This window comes from Scatophagus argus, chromosome 3, assembly GCF_020382885.2.
Source record: "Scatophagus argus isolate fScaArg1 chromosome 3, fScaArg1.pri, whole genome shotgun sequence".
NCBI classification, from domain to species: domain Eukaryota; kingdom Metazoa; phylum Chordata; class Actinopteri; family Scatophagidae; genus Scatophagus; species Scatophagus argus.
The window spans coordinates 7655752-7681912 of record NC_058495.1 but is presented as its reverse complement, the minus strand read 5'-3'; the positions used below and the strand labels follow the sequence as shown (position 1 = coordinate 7681912).

At 38.4% G+C, this 26161-nt stretch overlaps 1 protein-coding gene across 1 annotated transcript in view; it reads left to right on the top strand.

The window, feature by feature from the left end:
- LOC124056079 (cadherin-22) overlaps positions 1-26161 on the top strand; it is a 71626-nt gene that overhangs the window by 450 nt on the left and 45015 nt on the right. The window contains exons 2-3 of the mRNA XM_046383177.1: positions 9672-9966; positions 24511-24630. Coding sequence (XP_046239133.1) covers positions 9672-9966; positions 24511-24630 — 415 coding nt within the window. The remainder of the gene's footprint in view (positions 1-9671; positions 9967-24510; positions 24631-26161) is intronic.

The following is a 26161-nucleotide window of genomic DNA, read 5'->3' as shown; positions in this document are numbered from 1 at the left end:
TTTTAGGTACAAATCATTTCATCATGAGTTTCATGATTACTCTCTCCTGCTCCTCCATTTAGGGGATTCAAGAGGTTACCAAGTTAGTAATATTTCATTGTAGCTAGAAGTGAATGACAGTGCCACTAGTACTTTACATAAAAACCCAGATAACCCAGATAAGATTCAGTTTATCTGGTTGCATTTTTACTATTCATTAAATGTAGTTATGGTTACATTTATCTTTGCACCTACACGTCTTAATATAAATTCTTCTGAGGACAACTGGACAACATTGTCATAATTGTTATTTGCTGTCATTTGATCAGATTAGATTTGTGTCATGTCACCAACTTATTTCAATGGGTTGGTATGGTTACATTGTAGGTGTCATCAGTCATCTCATCTCCCCAAAAAAGCAGACAACTTATTTCAGCATCTCTCCACATGCTATTTGTTTCCATTTTGTTCTCAATAGCTCTCTGCTAGTACCTGCATGGGTTCTGCTCAGCTGCCCTGATGCACTGCCATCACTCTGGCTTTGGCATAAGTGCTGTGTGTCATGTACATGTCATGAAAGTTCATTTTCTACATGAACTAGTTCAAAGTTCAGGTCACAAATTTTAAAATGAACCACTTCAGTTCACAGTTCATAATGCATAATAACGCTGCCTTCATCCATGCTCCGTATTTTGATGACGTATTTGTTAGTGCGACAGGTATGACAGCTGTTGCCAGGTTGGGTGGTTTTCTGCTACATATTAAGGGCTGTTTACAGTGTGTTTATCATGGGTTTTCGCCTGGAAGGCTCTATGGAAATCTGACACATTCTTGAACAAAGTTATAATTAAATAAGTTATAATAAAAATAAAATTACATGACCTCAAGATCAGTATAAACGTAACTACAGGCGAACACGTCTCAGCTTCTTCCACAAGCAAGAAAATTCATTGCTATTCAAAAATAACTATGCTGTAGTTAATTTAATATCACTGCCAGGTTTGCACCTCAATGAGGAAACATAGAGGTCAGAGTCATGACGTCATGGGTTTAAGAACAAGAAAAGATAAAGACAGAGGCGATTCTAGAGTCTGTTGGGGCCCTTAGCAAAAATTTCCAAGGGGCCCTTCTGACCAGTGTTCATCACCAATATGTTATAATTTGTAACATATCGGTGAAAACAGCCCTTGGAACCCAAGTCTCGGGGGGCCCCCTAGCAGTTCGGGGCCTCAAGCAGTTGCCTGCCTTGCCTGTTGACAAGCTGCGCCCCTGGATAAAGATGGAGTCCCAGTGGTTCACTGCAAGGAAATACCTCAGGAAGATGCTGTATCACTAGTAAACAAGAAGTAAAACTTTTTGCCACTGCAAAGACATCCATTAAAATTTTGAAGCTCTGAACACACTACTGTGTCTTACTTACTTTATCCGAATATATTTAAAATATTTTTTCTTAACAATACAGGGACTTTTTTGCCTTCATTTTTTCTCTAACACCATATTTTGCCTTGGCAATCCTTGGTATGCCACAACTGTGACCTCAAACAACAAGGAGAAGCAGAATTGTTTTGAAAGGAGTATCTAAATCCAGCCTGTCCTCAGTTTTGTAGCTCCTGTGGAACGTAGGAGTTGAAGCCACAACTCCTACGTTCTTGTTCTCACTGTTCTTGCCGATCCACTCTGCTCTGTAATGTTGTACAATCTCTGAAACTAATGGCTACTTTTAATGCAAACTAATTTCTTCTGATTCTTGTCATGAAAAGTTTTCCAAAGGTGAGCCACTGGAACAGTTTGTTGTGAAGCAGTTGCAAGTTTTGACTTTTAAGATGATATCCATTTATATTACTTGAAGATGATTGGACATAAAGAATTTGAAGATAAGAAGAAGGCAATAAATCCATTTTTGCCAACCTATCTATACCATTTCCATATGAAAAACACAAACAGTAGCTGATTAACTATTGAGCCATATGTAACTATTATGAGCTAAAGAGCTCAAAGCATTGTCTCACTGACTGGAGCCATCAATTTAGAAAAACAAAAAAAAACAAAAAAATGGGAAGGAAGAACTTTTATAAGATCAAGAAGCCCCTTCAGGAACTGTAGAGCCTTACATGTTTTTCCATCAGAGGAATCAAGCTCCAAATGTGGGAGATTGTCTTTGCCATAGTTCCAGGAATTACCCAGGATCTATCAGAGCACATTTTACAGCTCACTGTTCAAACACAACTCCATTCTTTCTGTGTAAGCAACAAGAGTGTAAATGAGACAAAACACAGTTTGCTAATTCTTTCATTACTGTTACCCACAGCAGAAATAAAGTAAAGATCATAGCTACTGTGTAGAAAAGTGCTCTGGGGTTATTCAACTCCCTTTTCACCTCTGCATGTCTTCTTTGCATGTGGCCATTACATCCAGTCTGTGTTGTAGTTTTCCTGTGTGTCTCATAAACAGGGATTGTTTTTTAACATGTTGTTGAACTACGGTAATTTGTTGAATCTTCACAGTTCTTTAGATGTTGTGGATATAAAATGTACAAAAGAGACTTGTAGTTCCTAATTTTCTTGGAAATATTAAATCCAACAGCGGTATTACTCAGTGATGACAATCTCGGCAATGCCCTTCTCTTTGATGTTGAGGACAATGTCTTGACATCAGAAATGTGATTATTAAATGTTATTTTTCTAATGAAATCAGAGATAACGAGTATACGCCAAATAAAATTTGGTTTGCTGTCATCTCGGTGGCATGCTTACGTTTGGGAATATTTCTGCCTTCTTTTTTCCTCGCCTCTCATTCACACCCTATTCATCAGCTGTTTCTCAAATGAGCCTTAGTGAGCTGATGAGAGTGGACAGCACGTAAGATTCAATTGCCTTACATGGGGCGTGATATGAAAAGAGGAAATATTAATGCAGACAGCATGAGACTCAGTGAAGAGTCGCACACATCAATCATGCGATCCCCTTGTTTCTAATTATGTAGACATTGCAATTGACCAGCTAATATTGCATCTGCATATATTGATCTCTCCATTCCTACAAATGAATGAAGATGTTCACTGCAGCAGGGTTTGGCGTTACAGAATAATAATCCTTTGGCCACTGTTTGTCTGCCATTGTGCATCCCTGCTGGCAAGACCAACAACAAGTCCCACAGGCAGTGCTGCCTGTCTGCTGTGAACGGAGAGAAATTGAGAGATATATAAGGAGAGAACGAAGCAAGATGAGAGGGGAGACTGGGAAAGAAGCAGCTTCACTGACTTGTGATTCATTACTGGACAGGGTGCCAGTGAAGTCAGTGAGCTGATGTAAAAAGGCTGAAGGGTGCTTGAGGGGGCGACACAGCAGGGGGGGGGGGAAAGATGGTTTTTTTAATAAAATTATCTGAAGTTATTGCACTTCATATGACTAGGGCACTGCCCAGTACTATCACTGCTATTAATGGTGTGTGTGAGTGAGTGATGTCTGTGTGTAACTCTCTCTCAGACACTCATACTCAGATGGACTGGATTTTGGGTATCAACACTTGAATATGAGCAGTTGAGGATTAAAGCCAAGCACAGTGCCTCTGTACTGGATAATTACAACAACCTTTTTTTCATACTGCTTTACCCCAACTCAGCAAACTCGCCAAGCGTGCTCTGTCCAACACTATGGCTGCCACTACTCTGCTAATGAAATCAAATTTACCAATAAAATTGTCACTCACATGACATTTAATTGGCTGCATTGGTCAGTACATTTAGATTATAAATCCTTGTAGACTTAAATGATTTTTCATGGAAAGTACTTTCAAAAAGGTGATGCAATGACAGGAATGGAACTGGTAAGAGTTGCTGTTCAGCCCAAATAGTCATAAATGACTGCCGTTAAAGGAAGTAAAAGCAAAAAATGCCACATTTTATTCTCCCTGATCTTGGTGCTTTTCTCCTCTATTTTGCCAAAAATGTCTGAAATAAATCCATAGTGAGTGTGAGTGTGTGTGTGAGAGAGAGAGTGTTGGAATATGTGTGTAGCACATGCGCATGAGTTTGTATTTCTGCAACAAAAAGTTCAAAGGTTTTGTGTACATTTTTGCTGTTTTTGTGTCCTTTTTTGGTCTTTCAACTTCAAACTTTATTTATATTTTACATACACTGAAATTCTTCTCTGCATTTAACCCTTCACTGATTGTGTCAGGCCCATTGTCAGACACCTAGGGAGCAATTGGGGGTTAAGCACCTTGCTCAAGGGCACATCAGCCGGCTAATGGAGGCGGAGATTGATTAATCACTCCGGTCACAAGCCGCCTCTCCAACCTCTAGGCCACGGCTGCCCCCCTGTCTTTTTGGATGTATCTGGCATATTCTGTCTCAGCATGAACAGTTAAAAAAGTGCTTCAATAGTCCATATTCACTATGCTTCTTTGTCCCATTTGTAACTGTCAGCATTCAACTTGAAGCCAACTGAAGCAGATGGCCTCATCATTTTTTGTTCACCAAAACATCTAGGTCCTTTGGAAGAATATCAGTTTGATTTGTGGCAAGTCGTAGTCCGTGCTTGGGGTTTGGATATGAAGAATTACCAAATCCTCAAGCATACTAGTCTAGTTTTCCTGTGTTTGAAGTTTTGTATTTTTCTGATTCAGTAGTTTTTCTGTGTCATTCAATACCTGACTGGTTTTGGCTGGCACACAGTATGCCTGTTCTTCACATCATCATGGTCCAAGCTATAATTAGTCGATCTAGGTCCAATGGTAACAACATCACAAGGCTGACCTTAAAGATGAACACAACAGCTCAAGATTAAGACTAAATAAACAAAACAAAACAAAACAAAGCAAAAAGATAACAGAGATTGTGGTGTTGCTGGACATGGCATTTTAGGCAGCTACAGTTGCCATTTAAAAAAAAAACAAGAAGCCCTTTTTTACTCTGCCTTATCATCTTTTGAAATTATTTCAATAACTAATGTTACATTTCATGTCGCATTTTCCTCCCCCATCTCTACATTTTCATCCTCTGTCTTCTGTCTAAGCTTCTGCAGGTTTTCCTCCCATCACAGCACCATCACCATCACCATCATTTTAATTCTGTTTCTCCCTCTGCTTTTCTTCTTCTGCCATTTACTCTACCCTCTCTTCTCTGGATCTGTATCCCAAGGTCTGTAGCATTCCTTCCCCATAGCTGTCTCGAACCAAGACTGACTCTGATACAGTCACCTTGTTAACACTTTGAAACTGTTAAGATCAGAGAGCTTGACAAGCTACAGTGAAATGTGGCAGGCCTACTCCTGATTACACAGACTTAAATATAAGACAGCCAATTTGCTCCCGCTTTGAAACTCTCAATAAACCAAGGTTTCAGCACAGCCCACATTCAGCTATCTCCACTGCAAATGTGCTCCCCAAATTCCTCACTACTTTATTCTATTCTCTTTCTATCATGTCATTTTGGTTATTATATAATACATTTACTTGTGCTTGAAGAAGCCTGAAAACATTTTAAATTCAATTTTACTTGCTTGTCAGTGTTACTTGCAAGTCCTGCAAATGTTTTAAGTTTTTGAAAATGATGTCTTTCCAATACTGAATTATCACTAACCCCTCTGTTATGATGTCTGAGTTTGTGCTTTAACATACTTTTAATGTACAAAAGAGCTGACCACCACATAAACTTTCTGTCACTGCATGTGAGTCATATGTCATTCCCTTCAGCAGGTTAGCCAACAGTGACAGCTAGACATTTTGTTATGACCCAACGGTGAACCTGACAGGGCATCAACAACCTCTCTCTCCCTTGAGTCACCCCACAGCCCTCCACTGTAAAGCCTAAGGCATTGCTTACTACTGCTTACATAAAGTTTATCTTAAAGCCAAACAATGAATCATAATCATTGCTTAACTACAGTGACAAATACATATTTTTAATATGTTTAAGGATATGTTCAGATTTATTTATGTTCTTATGCTTATGTATGTTTATGTATGTTTAAAGAGTTAGTGGTCTCTTTACAAGAAACAAATACACGTTACACACAAATACACACAGTACATTGAATTGTACAAAAATACTTTGTAATGTTCAGCTTTAGCTAATGAGTGTTAAGAAGTCAGCAGACAATTTAAAGTGGATACTGATGGCGATTATTGCAACTTGCACCTGTTTTAATGGGCATATGAGTAATGTGTTATTTTTACTAAGTGAGTACTCTATATACCTGATCCTTTAACAAAAAAAAAAATAGTTTGTTGTTAGGGACTGAACTCAAGCTGACTTAAGCTGCTGTTCTCTGTCAATGAAGAAACAACAAAGTTTGATGAACAAATTGTAGACTATGTGTGGAGTAATGGTTTAACATTTCTGGTGTTTTTTGTGGGCCAGCGGGTGTATGTTTTTTGGTTGGACTGCAACAACAGGCTGTGCCCTACAAATGCAGTTGTCCAATACAGACTGACTGACTGAGTAGATGACTGACAAAGCTACGATAGTGGGGGAACACTGAGTGCTGGAGATTCCCATTGGCTCTCTATTATATCATCACAGGGGTGTTTTCAAGTAGGAGTTTTCTATTGTGTCCTTGAAAAGCCCAGAGGAGAGGAGCTTTGGAGCTTTTGTTTTTTCAGTAGGGACACTTTGGTTGCTATGATATGGAATATTCGCTAATGTATCAGTTAATTTATGAGCTGCAAGTTCCTCATGGGATAGTTAACAGATAATTTGAATAATACATATAAATACCACAATTAAAATGTGTTCTCTTTCAATTCAAATATAACAAGATACAAGTGGAAAATATTAATGTATTTACACATTTGTAAAGATAGGCATTTAATGTCCACCAATTCACATTTTAGACACCACCACCACAACTACTCTGTAAGAAGTTGGTCACATGTTCAAACACTGACCACACGCGCTCCAGCCATATACTAAGTTTTGATCTGATCTTGTTAGTGTTTAAACTCTTGCCCCCAAAGTGCTGACCTAGCCAATAAAATTTCAAGCCTAAACACCCACACTGGTCATGGAAAAGTGTGTATATATATATATATATATATATATATATATATATATATATATATATATATTACCACCATCTGTATTCATCTGTTGACAAAATTTTATGCATTAAATCTTAGACCAATAAAACAGGTATGATTCTTGTTCAGTAATCGATAATTTGTTTGTTGTCCATCTTCTTCTTACGTAAATTTGTAAGCAGCATATTTCCATTCCAGTTTTTTTTTTCTTTTTTTCTTTTTTTTTGCAAAGCAAGTGACGTCCTGGATCTGACCTTTAGTTTGCAGAGAACAACTTAGCTAAGCGTAATGTGTGTGTTTTTCAAGCTGCCAACTTGAATCACTCCAGTGAGGAAAGACTGACAGACGGATGGGTATATCCAGCCCGAGGGGGGAGAAATAGCTTCATTCCAGCAGAATGATGTACCCACTATGTGTGTGTGTGTGTGTGTGTGTGCAAACTCTGGTAGGTGTGTGTGGGTAGGCATGCACATGTACATTAGGTTGGAACTTGCATGGTGCCAGCATTTGTGCAATTGAATTAACACTTGATGACAACATTTCACACACATTTTTGTCTGTAATTTTGAAATACAGAGCAAGGGTAAGAGAGAGATTGTGTCTGGGGGAAACATATCCAGTGGCGCATGACTATGCACATTTTTATTGGAGAACTCTCACAGTTTGAACCAATGAAACTTCTTTTATTATAACTGAAATATTGATACCTCCAAAGTATATTTTCTCTGAGTGTTCATGTATTTGTCTTCAGGATGATTTAGAACGGTGAGAAAAGGCAAAAACAGACAGATAAAAAGGGAGGGGAAAATGGATGAGGGAAGCAATATAAAGGCACAGGCTTGCATTATTCCGCAGTTTTACGACAAATACTTAATGAAAACCCCCGCGAGGGTGATAGAAGCCTGTATTTAATTAAGCCTTTATAAAATATTAAGCAGGGAGGCCAGGGCGATTTCCCCTCTCCCCTGGTCTGCTCAGTAGATTGAACCACAGATACACTGCATAGACAACTCTGAATTATAATTTCAGATAGAAGCTAAGCGAGGGAGAGAGAGAGTGACTGAGCAGGTCTAGTGCTCACTAAAGAGCCAAAGGGGAGGTTGAGATCGGGGACTGATGCTGCTCCTATTGCTGCCTCTGGAACGCCTTCTAATCATGGGAGGGGCACTATAGTTCTGATTTATAAGGACTCTTTTAAGTTCTCTTTCAGCTCAGGCACCCCCATGTCTCTACCTTTAACAATCTTTGAAATGACTTTGATCTCCTAGTTTGGGCGTCACATCCTGTGAAGGGCACAATCTACAAGAAAGGTGTAAATCATCATGAGAACTGTGGTGTCCTTTTTTCCCCGATAACGATGATGGCTGGGCTACAGGGAGCTCTAAGAGAGCCTTAAGCTGCAATTGCTATTGGGGAATGAGATAAGGGAATGGGTGGAAGAAATGTGCTAATTTCTTGTGGTCACGGCTGATGACCAAACGTCATTTTCTGACAACTATCAATTACACAAGCCCTCAGCATTCCCTGCCGCTGGTACTGAATAGAATATCCCATGCAAAATTTGTTGCATAATAAACTGTGTCTTAGAATCTTTATAACTGACTGGAGCTCAGGTGTCATCACATGATTTATGTGTGGAATGTCAGTCATGTTGAAATCAAGTGGTCACACTCCTGAAAAATGCTCACACACAATTTTTTGTAAGTCCAAATCAAATCTGAAGTCTCTGTACTGGTCTAATTGAACTCAAAGAATATACTGTATGATCAATCCGTTATCTATTAGAATAGAGAATCAGCACTGAGTAGTTGTTTAACAAATGATCACTTTAAACAGGCTTTTGCAGTTTGATATAAAAAAAAAACATAATAAAAATAATCCTTTCAAGTTAGTAACCACTGGGTTCTAAGAAAAGAACTAGCTGAAGAAACTAATGTTGCAGACCATTTTTCTGAATATAAAGGGGATGGCTAAAACTGGATACAGCCTACAAATGTTACTAAGGGTAACAGGAAAATATTTCAGTTTCAGGTATGCAATCATAACTGTACACTGATTTAATAACTTTGCGGTTGTATTGTGAAAATTTCATAGGGTCTGTGACTAATGACATCTTTTAATCTGCTGTAAATTAACACATTGCTTTAGTCTCTGAAACCCAGTGTAATGGTAAGCTAGTAAGGCTGTAACATTACATGGTTAACAATAAACATCAACTTAACATGTAGTTAACTTATTATTATTATTATTATTATTATTATTATTATTATTATTATTATTATATTAAACCAATTCATGTGGTAACTTTCTCTGACTGTTACCAGGTGTTGTGACTGCCTAAACATACCCATAAAAAAATTAAATCATTGGTTTTGTTAGTACGAGCAGATGCTGCAGTGCAAGAGCAACTATGATAAAGAAAATAAATTAAACTGACAATGTCACCAAGTCTAATTTATTAACATGTTTTCACATTATGTTAATAAATAATAACATAGAATCTGGACAGCATATCTATATGTTTCAAACAAAATGTATTTTCAAAGTAGTATATGCAAATGTAAATATCCAGGAATAAGGTTTGCAAAAGGATTGCAGTGACCTAAATATAGAGGGAAGTGCCTCCTTTTATGAACTCATTGTCCTTATGTTCATTTGTTATCAATCTGTAGATCCATACAGACTCTGATGAAGGTGAGGGCAACATCAAGTACACCATCTCTGGAGAAGGGGCCGGCTCCATCTTCATCATTGATGAGCTAACAGGAGACATCCATGCCACAGAGCGACTCGACAGAGAAGAGAAGGCCTTTTACACACTTCGGGCTCAGGCCCGGGATCGCCTTTCCGATGACCCTCTGGAACCAGAGTCAGAGTTTGTCATCAAAGTCCAAGACATCAACGACAGTGAGCCCAAGTTCTTGGAGGGACCCTATATCGGCAGTGTGGCAGAGCTGTCGCCCATAGGTAAGGCAATAAACATGTATCGCAGTCAGACAGGGACCATCTGGGCAAGTGTTTCAAGCTCTGAGCCTGGGATGGCCCGAAGGTGCACATACTGTAAAGAATTACCAGTTATATTACAGCTATTTCCATGATGCATAAGTAGGGTTTGTAACATAATGCTTTGTGCTTGGCTCAGGGGAAGTTAGAAAGTGCCAAGAAGACCAATATGCTAAAATTTTCCCTCATTGTGGAAATGGAGATCGGTCAAAGCAGACAGGAGATTAGATGAAAATAGATGTGGAGTCAGTGAAGTCATTGGATGTGAAGGAAGTAGAATCGTGACATGGACATTTGAGGAAGATCCCCACGTGGACTGTGTCGGAGCTATGAACTGTAGTCAGGAATGAGATGGAAAATAAAGGAGAAGGCACAGGCATATAAAGAAAGGAGAGATGAACTGCTTTATTCCCAGATGGGCTTTGTGGCTCTGTTCTGACATACTGTTATGAGGCAAATGATGAAAAGGGGAAGAGGCCTACCAGGGAATGAGGAGAAGTGTTTAAGAAGAATAGATAATGTTGACGGTACACCACATTCTCATAGAGGCTTTTGACATGAAACCACGATGCTTTTAATCTTGCCAAACACGTTCTTATTGTAAGAAACAGTATTTAGCAGCATTCCATGGCTGCTCAAAATTCTCAGCGAAATGGAAAAGACAGGTGAATGAAGGTGTCAGGGGCTTCATTAGCATGGTATTAATGTCAACGACACCGCTGACGTGTAATAAACAAAATTCTGTTTGGCTGCCAAGCAATATCACAATAGCACATGTGCTCAGACTGCTGCATGTGTGCATGTGACACTGGATATGTGTGTGTGTGTGTGTTCATGCATATGCAGTAGAGGTGGGGGTGCTGCTTGTTTGAATGATTCCAGGGGCAGTGCAAAATGAAATGGCTCTTCCCTCTTCAAGCCTGATTGGAATTAATTCTTGCTTTCCTCAGCATGATCCAAACCATGGGCCTTTGTGCCTACAGTGCTCTCTAAAAACTGAATGGTGTGTGGGTGTGTGTCAGCATGTGTATGAAGGAGTGGGACACAGAGGCTGAGAGAGAGAGCGAGTGAGAGAGGGTTGGGCTTGAGGGGGGCAATTGAAATAAAAAAAAGCAGAAGAATAAAGGCATTAAATAATTGTAAGACCCAAATACAGAAAAAAAAAAAATGCAAATTTTTTTTTGACCTCTCAGATATTGTTTTAAGAGGCCTCCAATGTAAAAATTCAAAATTTTCAATTTTTTACATTTTAGTACGTTTTTAGCGAAATGTTGTAATATTGCAACATTGGGACTAGTTGGGAGCAGCATTTCTGTATTTGCACTCACTTTGTCTGAACAGATATACAGTACATTTAAGCATTCATTTGCAGGGTTGATTGCTTACTTAGCCTCATAACAGTATATATCATGAGTAATAATCACACAACAATCATAGTTTTATGAATAAGCATTTATTAATAAAAAATATTGGAAAAAATTGAATCCCACATCATAGATTCCACACTCTGCATAGATCTTGTAGTTTTGACCCTCTGGAAGTGTGGAGCTTCATCACAACATCACTGGACACAGGAAGTTCAGATTTGGCTTGTCGTGTTTCATCTACACTCCCTTGGTACACATCAAAGTCACAGAACTCCTTTTTCAGCCAGTGAAACCTGTCATGGGGCACAGTGTGTATTTTTTGGTTGGGGCTTGATGATCACATCATCATTGGCTGGGCAGTCAATGCGTTGGTGGTTTTCTTTGTCCATTTTGCCTGCATCTTCATTCTCTGAGTCACTTGCATCAGTGTCATCTGAGTCCATTTCAAAATCGCTCTCTCCATTTTGGACTGCAGCAATCACATCCTGCACACTGAATAGATGACCTTTCTGCGCTGGTGGCATTCCACAATGGAAAAAGTAAAAAAAAAAAAATATATGTGAATAATACATATGGGTCTTATATTGTAGCAGATAAACTGAAAGAATAGACAAGGTGGTAGACCATGTGTTGAGGGTAGAAATCTAAGTATTATCCATCAAAGTATTATCATTTCAATATCATAAGTTCTATACTGTCTGGCTGGCCTATTATGCTCTCTACTTATCATACTAAAAGGAACACATGTATCCCCCCAGAGCACACCTATCCCTTACAGGTGCAAATGGAATCCCCCCAAAAAATCCTTAACATTCAGAGGCTGTTTTTCTATCTCCTCATGCTACAAATTGCTACTTGGGCAACACTCATAAAAAAATCTGAAGATCATTTAGAAGTTAAAAAAAAACAAACAAAAAACTACAAAGATACAGGGAGTTTCAGATACTGCTATAAATGATGTAGTTTCAAATACCACAAACAATTTATTCCTGTGTTTACTTATAGTCTAAGCTAAACTAAGTACAAATTTAACAGAAAAGCACATTTAAATCATCTAACACTTTAAATTTCTACTACAATTTTTTTTTCAATTTGGGACCATGTGCAAAGTGCAGTGTCCTTATGTAATGTGTAAGGAGCACAGGCTATTCGACTACCACTCTGGCCCAACGTTGTAGAATTACAACATAGACATAACAAGCCCTAAATCAAATTTCATGAATGTTTTACAAAATAACCAAATGTGTATGTGTTCTAGACAATTTAATAGACACAAAAAAATATTTAAGGAATTTTACCTACTTGAATCTTGACAAATCCAGTCATGCAAAAAAAAAAAAACAAAAACAGAGATGAGCTCAACGCGAATTTTGCAGGTAGAGTGAGTTCATGGCCAGATGACTGGACCTATGAAGACTTCTTCGATCCAATAGCGTTGTGAGCACAAACAATAGGACCCATTAACCATGCAAATGTGATCTTGAGAATAAAAAACAAACCAAAAAAACATTTGCAGGCCTTTTTTTTTAGAATTGTTAAAAGTGATGTTGCAACAGTGGGCTTTTACGGGGATAAAAATAAATACGGCTTTGCATTCAGCCCCATTCTAGTGCATTGACCCACTAAAAACAAAGCTGGGAGTCAAAGTGATGCTTAGTTAATTCTGTCTTAATGATCATGACCCTTCCACTTTGGCTGTTCCCCCTTGTTCGACCCCATTGCATGTCAGTCAAATCACACACTAAATGAGAGTGCAGTTCATGTTTTAAACATCATTATGGAGCACAACCCTAATGAGGTAACAGCTACTGCTTAGTCAAGCATTCTCCTGCCTTGTCCCTGTTTCTTTTCTTTCTGCTGTTCTCCTGTTGAACATCAACTGAGGCCAGCAGTATTTTAGTGACATGTCAGTGATAAGGTCACAAGCACAATGACAATCACCAAAGGGAGTGAAAAGGAAAAGGTGCCAAACAGACCTGTGTGAATGCCACGTATCACTGGGGTGTGTCACGCCTTGTGTGTTTTTGCTGTGCATTGCCCTCATACTGTGTGGTCTTCAAATTTAATTCATTACCAAAGATGAAGGCTTGTTACACTGTTTTTCTTATTGTCACCAAAGCCCAAGCCAACAAAAACTAACAAGTGCTTTCAGTAAGCCTGTGAATATTCTCATTCATCCAGGTCATGGTTATCTCAAGGAAATTCAATCGAATGCAACTGGACTTAGTTATTTGTCTTTGAAGACGTTTCACCTCTCATCCAAGAGGCTTCATCAGTTCATGCTCGCTTGACTAGGCTGGGACTAGTCCAACTAGCTGGTGTGGAGACCCAGGTATTTAACCTCTGTGGAGGCATTCACATGACCAGTGGTGTCATAAGCTCGTTTAGTGTTCCATTGTGACAAACGACAGTCGTTGAGACAGTCGTTGGGGATGGTAAAGTTGGTTTCGACTTCGTTACTGCTCTGTTGTGTTGTAACGACAGTCGTTACAACTAGGCTACTAGTCCCAGCCTAGTCAAGCGAGCATGAACTGATGAAGCCTCTTGGATGAGAGGTGAAACGTCTTCAAAGACAAATAACTAAGTCCAGTTGCATTCGATTGAATTTCCTTGAGATAAGTGCTTTCAGTGTAATCAAAGCATAATTATTCTTCTTTGCTGTAAACCTCTGATGTTGTCCTCAAACTATTACAAACACAAGTGAGCAATGCCATTACACTGGGTTGTTTGTGCACCTTAGTTTCAGCTTGTATATTCAACAGTCATTCACTCTTAATTTATGTCAAATATTCAACCAAAAACTGACTTCACTACGACTGTAAAAGTGCAGCACATCACTGTTATCGCTAACCATATCAAGCTACCTACAACCGTGTCTCATTCACATGTAAGAAAACACCTAACAATATTATAATGAACATAAACAACTAATTTGACTATCGTTAGTGTTCCTCACAGCTGTCAAGCTAACATGTTAGTATCTGGAAATTTTAGCAGCATTTTCTCTGCCTTCTTTGTGTGACTGCTTGCTCATAGCTTTAGCAATATGTATGTACGGCATTGTGGAAGATGGCTCTTATGTGTAGAGGGGACATGCAGACTGTGGTAGGTAGTCAGACAAGACAAGACAAGACAAGAGTCAGGTCTGTTGGTAGACAGACATCATTTCATTTAGGCTGAATGAAATGATTGGATGGGCTTGTTCCAACAGTTACAGACACCGTTTTTTTTTTTTTTCACTGCTTTTTTTCTTTGAACATTAGATTTATTGATTTTTGTCAGGATGTTAAGAGATTTTCTAAAAAAAAAAAAAAGCTTTCAAAATAACTCACCAACCCAAACTTGAATGTTTTGTTGGTTTGTTTATTTTGCATTTGCGATACGTCCTTGGAGCTGTCTCAGTGCGATCCATAATTAGTTTTCATTTGTTTCCTTGATTTTTTTCAATGTACCTTTGTGAATGCACTGTGCACTTACAACCTGGTTAGAATTAGTATTTTCTAAGTAATCTGGACACTTCTCCTGTGATCTCAAGCAGGGTTATGTTTTATGTGGTGATGAAAGCAGGTTGCAAGAAATAGCCACACCAGTGATATGCTCACTGTCCTGTTTTATGGCCAACTATACAGCAAACTGAAAACGTGAGGCCATAATAGTAAGGAAGTAATCAGTACTGAGCTGCCTGAGGCATATTCATTTTTACGTATCACTCCCGTCATGTCTCTCATTGCACGTCTTTGTCATAGCTTTTACAGCCTCCGCCCATTGTCAATGCCTGTTTTTGCTGTTGGTCTACCCATAAGTCTGTCTGTTGGTCTGTCTGTCTACACAGCATCTGCTACCAAAAATAACATTGTTTACATAGCCTGTTTGTTTTTCAGGGTTGGTTAACTATAAAGGAGAAGAGAGGACAAACAAAACAGGAGTGGCAAAGATGATGATGAAGTGTAAGGGCCTGAGCTCTCTGTTGTCCTCTGGAAAATGTGCGACTAATGAAATTGAAGTATTAAATCAAATTTGCAGTGCATGGGTGATTGAATGTTGCTTTGAGGACTGTGCATGTCTTTATGTTGGGACAGATGAGGGAACATGGATGGAGTCACTTCGCTGAACGTTAGCAGTGTCCTCTGACTCGTGATGATAAAGACTGTGAAAAATTGATTTAATACAATGTCTCGGTAGAGGACATCCTGGACTGAACAGAAACCAAAAAGAAACCAAGAAGATGTTTCAGCCCAAATAGATGTGTTATTCAAACTCTACAAAACGTAGTTTAGTTGAAGCAAACTGAGACAAAGTCTGGCATAGAGGTAAAAACCATCATCGTCAAATAACAGTTTGCTCCACCATGGTGTCACACACTGAAAGATTCATCACTTTTGTAGTTATACATGACCATAATGTCCCACATTGTATACATACAAAACATGTAAGTGTTTTGCAGCAGAACAGAGATTGTGAGATGGTTTGAAGACTGGGGTGGACTAATGATCTTAGCTGTTCCAGTTCAACCAGCGTTGGTATGATTGCATGCCCTTGAGCTGAATTAAACTATTGTTCCAAATTATTTTGTACAAAAGAAGAAAGCAAAATTTTTATCTCATAGAAAAATAATGTTATTTTATTTGCATCATATTGTTAGTTTGCATTTTTTACATGTCATCAGGCTTAATGGAGGTAAAGACTGTATTATAAGTTTGTTTGATAAATGGATGCTCCCTTACAATCAATCAGGTCATCTTTCTCTTCATGGCTCAAGCCCCTGCATTTTAAAAAAAAAAAAAAAAATGGACCTATCATTAATGTTAATTGCCTGTGATGTTAAAAGCTAACGTTGCCTCATGTCCATTTGTGAGATAATGTTAGAGGTACAGGTCTTTCCATCTAAAACAGCCATCTTCCTTTCTAAAATACCTGTAATTCATCTTTGGCAAAAAGCCCTGTGTCTTAAAGTCTTAATAGCATTCACTGAGACCTCTTAAAGTTATATAATGTATTAACTTACAAAATGGTAGATCACCTCAAATGTTTTTTTTGTTTTGTTTTTTGTTTTTTTAATAACACATCATATCTGCTTAAAATACTCTTGAGAAGGGTCCAGAGGTACCAAAATGCTAGTATGCTCAATGATGATCCACAAGAGCAGTGTGGTAGAAGTGTTTTTGGACAGAGTCAGACTAACTGTGCTGATCATTTCATCAATCTCTCTTCAAGATTCTCTTCAAGGAGGGTGTTGACAAGAGAACTACAGTCTGTTAGTGTGTGTACAAACAAGTGTTAGTGAAGGTATAGCATATGGGTGTCAGTAAAGGCAGGGTATGAAAAGAGGGAGGATATTGTCATTCGATATGTGAAGTATGGTCTGATGGATCTCAGCCTGATGGTCTTTATTAATGGATAGAGCAGTCTTTCATCTGCATAAAAGCTGATTTTACACTTGGACAAATGTCATTTATTTCAAGTAAAGCATGACTGCAGTAATATTCACATTGTCAGGAAATCCACGTAGAGTACTGTTTTATTTTCAAAGTTATTCCATTAAAAAGCAGAGCTACAATAGTAATGAGATGTTTGTAAGAAGTCAGAGGGAAGTCTTCAGGTCCTGTAAAATAATAATAATAAAAAATAGTTTTTCATTTAATTAATTAGATTTTCCATGTATTTTTCAGATTTGTTACTGTTTAAAATGTTGATATCTAGGTTTTTAAAGTCTGTTAGAAGTTCTTATTTGTAATATAATTTGGGTTATTTGTTTCTAGTTCATTTTGGGTTTTCTTTGTTGCAATACTTCTGATGTTTTTTTTTAAAAAAAATCTTTTAGTATTATATTCCAAATTAGTTTTCCATTCCTTGTGTATCTTTCAAGTTTTTTTTCCCCTCTTAGTACACTTTTTCTCAAATAAATATTTGGCTTGAATATTTGTTTGCAGCTGTGAAGCATTAGAAAGGTGGGATTTGTCTTGAAATTGTGCTCTCAATGTTGCAAAACACACTTAGCTGAAAACAATAAAATATTTTTTATTAATCTTTATTAATAAAATATTGTTTACTTTTCTATATGAACAGCAGCTTTCCCATGGTGCACATGTTAACACTAGTTGGCTTACATGCTTTCTGAAAAGCCTGATCATTAATATTTGAATTGGAACCATCTCTTTTTCCCTTAGTTTTCTCCAGCCATAGCAAATGTTTAAATATTTATATACCTTTGAGCTATGTCTAACTAGTTTTAAAAACCCAGAGGCTGAAGTGGTGTAGGACTTTTATGCTGCCTGACATTACTACATAGATGTACAGTTTGGCATTTTTAACAGTTAAATATTGGATATATTCAGCTTTTAGACACCATTGCTGTGTCCAAAATCATATTCTGTGTACTACATACCCGATATGTATACTTGTTCAACATACTTTTGTGTGAATAAACAGTAATATGTATCTTTTCTTATTGGATGTAATGTTCAGCGTGTATTACATCACTTCCTGAGAGCCTCCTTGCCAGTTGGGGACGCATAACTGTGGTAACCTGTTCAAAGTGAAATACTCACTCACACACACACACACACAGAAACACTACTGATGTTATTCCTGAACTGTACTGATTGCTCCGCTGTTGTCTGTTCTGTTGTTGCTATTGTAGTCACTACTGCATCGCATTGTAGGATATGTTTGCCAATACAGAGTCCAGTGCTTGCATCCTGTAATATTTCCCTAGAAACAGTGTGCATTTCACATACTACTGGTTTCATGCTCAGGTATCTGACATACTGAAAAACTCTCATCCTGTTTTAGCCTACTCAACAGCATGTTAGTATGGAATTTCAGACAAAACCAATATCTAGCAGACATACTGCAGAGACATTATTGGCAGTGACACCGTGGCACCCCAAGCAAATGCTTATGCTCCACACGCCTAGCTAATATTGAAGTAATAAAGACAGGCCTTTTCCAATTTGAAATCAGTATTACACTGTGTTACAACATGCATACTAAGACATCCACCAATCCAGCGGTTCTTTCAGTCTTTATGCGAGCTGACTGACTAAGTAGCACAGTTGGTTGGATCTGAAACCATTTAATCACTGAAGCAGACATCCTTACCCACTTCTCAAAGGCTGTGTGACAATGAGGGAGTCAGATGGAAATGTGGCTGGGAGACGCAGCTCTTGATGGTGGAATCGCAACAGGGTGAAAAGTTTCCACGGAGCTAATCCTGTGATTGATGTCGTTCCATTAGAAAGGACCTCTGGACTTCTGAGTGGCAGAGATGTGGCACAACACAACTGTCTGTGCTGTAGCCTCTAACCTCAGGTTACTCTGACTGACAAGTCAGTGCACAGTGTCCAAAAACTAACAGGCAGGCAAATAGTTGTCTGATAACAGGCATCAAGCTGACCACTATCCTTGGCTACAATCTACTAATGACACAAGCTGATGTAGTGTAGAATTGGCAAACACAAAGACCAACAGACAAAGTAGCACCATGATAGCCTTGAACTGACATTTATCCTTCTCTTTATCAATGTAATATATAAAGCCAGGTTGGAGAAATTGACAAACGACAAAAGCCATTAAACAACAGAGATACATTTAAAGACAACGTGCGGCACTTCTGTCTACTAAATAAATGTCAGCCTCTTATGCTTTCTTGCCTTTCTCCATACCTCAGGGCAAGTTATCCCTGAAAATGCCACAATGCCCTATGCGTATATGTTTATTTTAATGTAACTGTATTGATTTCAAGTTTTAAACACATTTTGTTTGAAGATAATATGACCACTGGACATTAAATCCAGTAGCTGTTGGGCAGATGCTTCATAATACATGTCAAGTGAAGTGTAGAGACTGACAACACTGAAAGCCTAGAGAGGAGCATAGGTCACTGCCCTATCTCTTAATGTGTAATGTATCTTTCAAATGTAATGTTTGAATAATTTCTTAAATCTACACATACTTACATTCATTATTACAACTATTCCATAGTTACTCCCATACAGTATATAGTGTATGGAACTGTGAGTGAGCAGTGTGGAATCCAAGTGTGTGATTTCCAGCAGTTTATAGTCTATTATCACTCTACACAAAATGCCATTTGAACTGTTTGTGGTGACTGACATGAAGATTAACAGAACAAAGCAGTGAAACGGATTACTTTCCAATAATAGTTAATAACAATTTTATTTTATCACTTGACCTATATTTTTCAAAATTCTGTTTTTGATTTCCCTCCTTTCTATATCTCTCTCTATTTTTTACACACACACACACACACACACAGTGTAGTAAGCATGAGAGATAAAGCCCCCACTCCTTTTGTATGTAATGTGAGAAGTCCACAAGAGGATTAAAGTAATAATCACCCTTCCTGTTGCTGTGGTCCAGAGAGGTTGCCCAGGAGGCTGCAAATTGCTGCGGTCACCATTAGGACAGCCAGGGCCTGTCATGGTAACAGAGGATGAGACATTTGGAGCAGCAGGATCACAGGAGAGAGCAATGCGACAAGGCAGGAGCAACTTACAATCAATATTCTCTGCCAACCATCTTTATGTATATGACCAGTATCATCCACCATTATGTGCTCAACCACAGTGCTTGACATAATTGATTTTGGCTGATCTGGTCATGTGTGTGAATCAGTGTGTATGTCGGGGAGGGGAGGAAGAGAGAGGACGTATGATTCATTGTGTGAGGAGGCATGGATGATGTGTATGACAACAGCAGCACAACAGAATCGCAATTGTGAAATTGATTATTAAAGAGATAGAATCAAGGAGAGAAGCGTGGTCACTGTTCAGATTCAGTTTCTTGTAGATTACACATTTTGACATCGTGTAATGAATGCACTTTGTTTAAAGCAATAACGTTGGCCTGCAGCATATCTATAAATGTGGTTTGATGAACTGGACTTTTTTTTTCAACATTATTTATTTATTAATTTATTTTAAAGAATAAAATCAAAAAATGTTTCTAAACACCAAAGTTCCTGGAGCTTAATGTTTATTCTCCTAGGTCGACAATAAACATTAAGGTTTGTCTTGAGAAATTGCTTAAAACCCAGGACAGCTTAAGATTTAAAGTTGACTACAATATTGTTTGCGAAACAAATAAAGATCCGATCTATTAAAAGACACAAGTTCAAAGTCTAACAAAGATTTGATTTAAAATCTCTGTCAAGAGAGATGAAAAATATTCCCAAATCCTTGTAGAGATCTCAAAGAGGATCAATGTAAGCAGGCCATTGGCTTTTATGACATGGCGGATTTGTCTTCCCTTTATACTTCATTCTCTCTCACCCTTCATTTTCTCCCTCACTCTCTCTCCCGGGGCATTTATGTGGATGAGAGAGGAATGAATCACAGTAGAAGCAGTGAAGAAATAACTTTTCATGTGAAAACACCTCAGCCTTTATGGCTTTACTAAATGATCCATAATGCGGGTGGGGAGCACTCAGTCCTGCAGATTAAGGCGGGTCGGAGCAGGAAAGACACTCAGTGCTGCAGCCGTTGGACTCCTCCACTGGAGCTTGCTGTAGTACGGCACCAGCTGAGATAGGCACAAATCTCTTTTACGAGGCTGCCTGTTAAATAGCTGTCAGTCTAGTGTCTCACACATGGTGCACTCCTCCAGCTCCCCTCACAGTAATTGAACCATCTCTCCCAGAGTGCTGAAATGGTGTGGGAAGCCATTCCGACAGCCTGTGTTGATGCCATTAAACCAAACTCGTGCATAAATCTAACTATATCGCTATCGTCACCCACCCTTCACCAAATCCTCCACACTCCCAGCAGCCATACTCCTTACTTCCTTTCACCACAGATGGCCCCGGGATTGGGTTTCATCTGAATATTATTTACATGATCCCTATATTATGGTATTATACACTGCTTAAATATCATTTGTATTCCATTATTATTATTATTGTTATTTTGGAATGGCTGTTGCTTCCTTCTTGTTTTTCCCAGCAATGTTATGGCATTGTTAACAGTAATTACTGTAACCACCGGTTATTTACTTTACTCAAGAGGCTGTTCAGCTCAAGCACCTGATGATATTTTAGGTGACTTCAAGAGCAGTTATCTTATTGGTGTAATATAATTATAGAACTCTTAACTATTAAAACAGAAATGGTAAATAATGTTTAAAAAATAGCTGCCATTTAAACCCAGTTATGTCTGAGCCATTTTGTTCTGCTAGAGTATTAAATGAATAACAGAAGACATATCCCTATTATAGTGGCATAGCAACGAGATGTTGTAACCTGTCTCGTCCTCCATGATGAGTCACTGGGAGAAACAATGATAAACTGTGTTGCTGTCATGAATGCTTCAGTGTATTCCAGGGGAACACCAAAATTTTAATTTGCTTTCACATCATTCCATTATTATACAAAACATCAGTTGCGCGACATTTTGAAAATAGCGTATGATAATAGGCATGTACGAGTCAGGTGATATTTATTTGTATCATAAGTGGGCTCAGACAGCATACGGAAGAACACCTAACATTAATGCAGCAAGGTGAGAAAATTTACTTTTTTACTCTTTTGAAGTGTTACTACAGATTAAGAAGAAAAAGCAATTACACAAGGTCATTACTGCATCATTCAGTTTTATCAGTAGTTTTATTACATGGATACATGAAGAAGATATTGTAGAAGGTTTTGTTTATAATCAAACCAAACAAACTCAGCCCAAACAAATGTGACCGTGTGGGGAAATAAAGAGAGGCAAACCTGTATATTTTGGTAATTAAAATTATTATTGCTACAGTGCGTGCTGTGTCATCTGAGAGCAATTAGTGATTGAAGTTTGAGTTGGTGAGAGAAAAACAATGCTTTAGCTAATGAATATCTGGAGCTTCTTCCCATTAGACATACTTCCCCTGTTACTGCAATATGCATTACATTCGAATCTGAGAAAGTCAATAATTTTTATTGAATCCCCACAAATCCATCAACAGTAGAATCTGCTTAAGTGAGACACCAACCATGCCAACAGATGCTGTAAGTAATGACTTCTCCTACTGAAAACACTGATGCAAGCCAGAGCTTTAATAAGAACCCAAGTGCCAAAGTCACTGTTTCGCTTCGTTTTTTAATATAAACACAATAAAGAAACATTTGCATTTATATAGTTCTTCCAAGCCATCTGACGTTGCTGCCAGCCTGTACTCAGAAACAGCTGAGCTTCAAACTGATTGTTACCTGGGGAAAATTAAGATAAGGGAGTAATCCCATGGACGAAAATGGCTTCGTTGGACCCACAGCAGTAGGGCCAACCAGGTAGGCAGAATTAACAGACCCATGTCTTTTGCCAATAATGAAAATACATAGCCTCTATATAGTTTTGTGTTTTCTATGTGATAACAATATCGCTCTCATCCCCCAACTGGGATGCAGCATATCTTGATCCTCTAGGGATCAGGCTGGTGTGTACTTTTGCATATTTGCAGCATGATACGACTCGACGAATATAAATTAAAAGCTCATTCCATTCTACTTAATATGCACTGCTTTGAATCCACTGGGAGCTGCAATATATCTGGAATTAACTGACAAACCACCCATGGTTCATCAGTTCATCCATATGTGTATCATCACTCCCTTTTCACACCAATTATTTCTGATTATATTTTACCTTTGTGCTAAATCATCACTTTACTTTACTGTTCAGAATAGCTGCAAAATAGCATACCCTCAATTGTCTCACTTGTATTACAGACCAGGTAGATTACTGCATCATATTCTAGCTATAGGTTAGCATTCAAACTGGTCAGCTCCTACAGAGAGGTAGAACAAAGAGTGCTATAGGTGACAGCAACAGGATAGTGATCTGAACCATCTGATTTAATGGCTGGGTGGCTTTAATGATAATCCTCTCCCTCCCCCACCCCCTTTAGAGCTCCGTTGGATGACAGGAAACAAACAGTGCTCTGACACTTCCTGCTAATTAGCGTCATTAGCATACAGCCATTATGTGGCTGGAGAGTAGCATGACAGGGCTCTGAGAAAGGCTACAGCAATGACCTTTGGTGGACAACACCAGCTGTCAGTAATTACCCATAGCATTGGCCAGAGGGATGGAGACAAAGACTGACTCCTTGTCCTTGAGGACCTGCGGCACCCAGGGACGTCTCCCCTTTTTTATTTTCCTGTTACTGAAATTATTTATAGAATAGGGGGAAAAAAATGTGCTCACATGCTTACAAAGGTAAGTATACGGTTGTTTCGTAACCAAAATATGAAGAATCTTAAAGTTTTATAGGCTTTAGGCTGAGCTTTAACTAAAATGTGTGACTAAATGGAGAGATGCACCAGTGTATTTGCTGCCAGAGGCTTGTGCATACACACTGTTGACAAATATACACTGAGCAGGAAATAATGACTCAAAAACTATTGCTTGACAAATACAAATTTGAGGTCTTCAAGTGGAAATGACTGTATTCTCTGCCTAAGTGCTGGTAATCATGAATAATTGTTTGCTGTAGATTTCTCAAGCTTCTAAAAGTCTTTGAAGCTGTAAGGTTGACTTTACGGCTGTTGAACGTTTTCTTTCATCTCTGAGTGCAACTTCTGTGTCAATGAGGCAAAACAACTCCAAGCACTGTAGTGAAAAGGTAATTTCAAAGATGAAAAAATTTGTTTGGAAAATTTTGTGCATAGAGATGAAATAGCTACCTGGCGCAGTGATTCACAATGCATTAGGCAAGTACGGCTGAACGCACACAGATGTGCTCACAAACAGCCTCCCAGCTGTAACCTTAAACATCACAACCTTATGTCTAATACTGGTGGGAAATGTCTGGTCACAACATGTAAGGAAGACCACACAAAGTAACACGCTGAAGAGGAGAGGCCGGGATCCTTGTTTTATTTCTCCATTGCTACAGCTTAACTGGCATCTCAATTTGAGGTTTTTATAAATATGTTTTGTTCATATTTAAAAGAGTTTTCTATTATTTTACCTGTGCCTGTGCACCAGGAATTACATCCTTGGGATGTACACCTCCTCCCTTTTCATCAAACACACACATGCCAATCTACCTTCCCATGTATTAAATGATAGAATTTTCCTGCCGCATAATGTTTTAGTGTTATTATTATTACTACTATCATATCGTTGTTGTTTTTTCTTCTGAACAGGAACATCTGTAATGAAGGTTACTGCATCAGATGCTGATGACCCTACATATGGCAGCAGTGCCAGGGTGGTGTACAGTGTACTGGACGGAGAAAAGTTTTTCACTGTTGACAGACACACAGGTAAGAATGACAGACCGCACATTCCTTACACTTCATCTTTTTTCTTCTCCTTCTTCCTATACTCTTTTCTTTCTGCAACACCTTAAACAATCTAAGGTGCAGAAACCATAATTTCCAGATGGAACAAAGTTTGTGGCCAAAAACAAACAGTTTTATAAACTTTTAGTCATATATAGTTACTGGCTTTTTAGTCATCACTCAAAATACCAGATGATACACAGTGTTGCAACCTATCTTTGAAAAACTTAATTTGTATATGTAAGCAAAAGTATATAAACAAAGCACATATTACCTGGATATACAATGCAAGAAAAAATGTATATGCTAAATATGCATACATTACATGTACCTTTTCAAAACTGGTTGACTTTATTGTTACCACCCTTTTATTAATTCATTTTGTTCAGACATCACTGGTGTCTATCAGATCAAATGCACTGGGTGTTCAGCACAGTAAAGTCTTAATGTTCACATTGTTGTCCAACATTAATGATAAAAGAATATTAAATTTGTTTAAGTAATCACATCGCATTACATAAGAATCTTGTGTTATATATTTCCAAATCCATATTTATCCCCTGATGAATCTCCCCAAGGATCTACTGGAAAATTCCCTATTCCCCAGGTGATCTGCTGTGCTTATAGGAGTAACCCACAGGGTTTCAGGAGTAGCTTAGCATTGGTACTGCCTTCGAATTCCCCTCCAGGGAAAAACACTAAAGTTTTAATGATTTCTTTTTTGGTCTCCACCACTTTGATTTAGTCAGCCTGAGAGCAGAGATGATAAATGGCTCTGCCTTGGTGGGACTAACCAGGACAGGATGGTTCATTCCAGCTTCTGTCTCACGAGCGCCTATTTCACCCACCCCCTTCCCCCTTTTTGTAGGCAGAAGGGCCGGCCTAATAGGTGCGAGTCAAGAAGGTCAAAATGAAGAGGCAACAGAACAGCTGTGAAATCTGCCTCATTAATGTCACGGTCCCTCACCCTGACAACAAACTGAGCTGCAAGGCATTATGTTTTTTCTGTCACTTTGGACATGCTGGAATTGTCTGTCGGTGTTTTAGAGTATCTGAGTGAAACATGTGATTTTACAAGGGCTGAATCATACACAGTATACTTTTTTTTAAAATTAGATCATCATACTATTGATACATGAAGTACTACAAAAGTGATATTTTTCAAAAGCAGCACCAACTAAAAATTATTTACTTAAAGTAAGTCATACTTTGTAACTTAAGTATTTATTATTTTACTCTTACTATTCACTCACAAACTTATAACAAATCTGAAAGACATGGTATATTACAGAACAACAAATAGAGTTGAAAACGATATCCTTGGCACAGAATACGTAGTACAGTGACATGGGGTACCCGTGTGTCTGCCGTAGGGCCTCTGAATGTTTTTTGTGCATGTTCTCTCATGCCCCACCTCAAACCTCCGCAATTATATTATCACAGCTTATGAAAGGTGCTATGTGCTTTATAAAATGGAACAACACTGTTGTCTGATGCTGTGTTGACTGTGCAT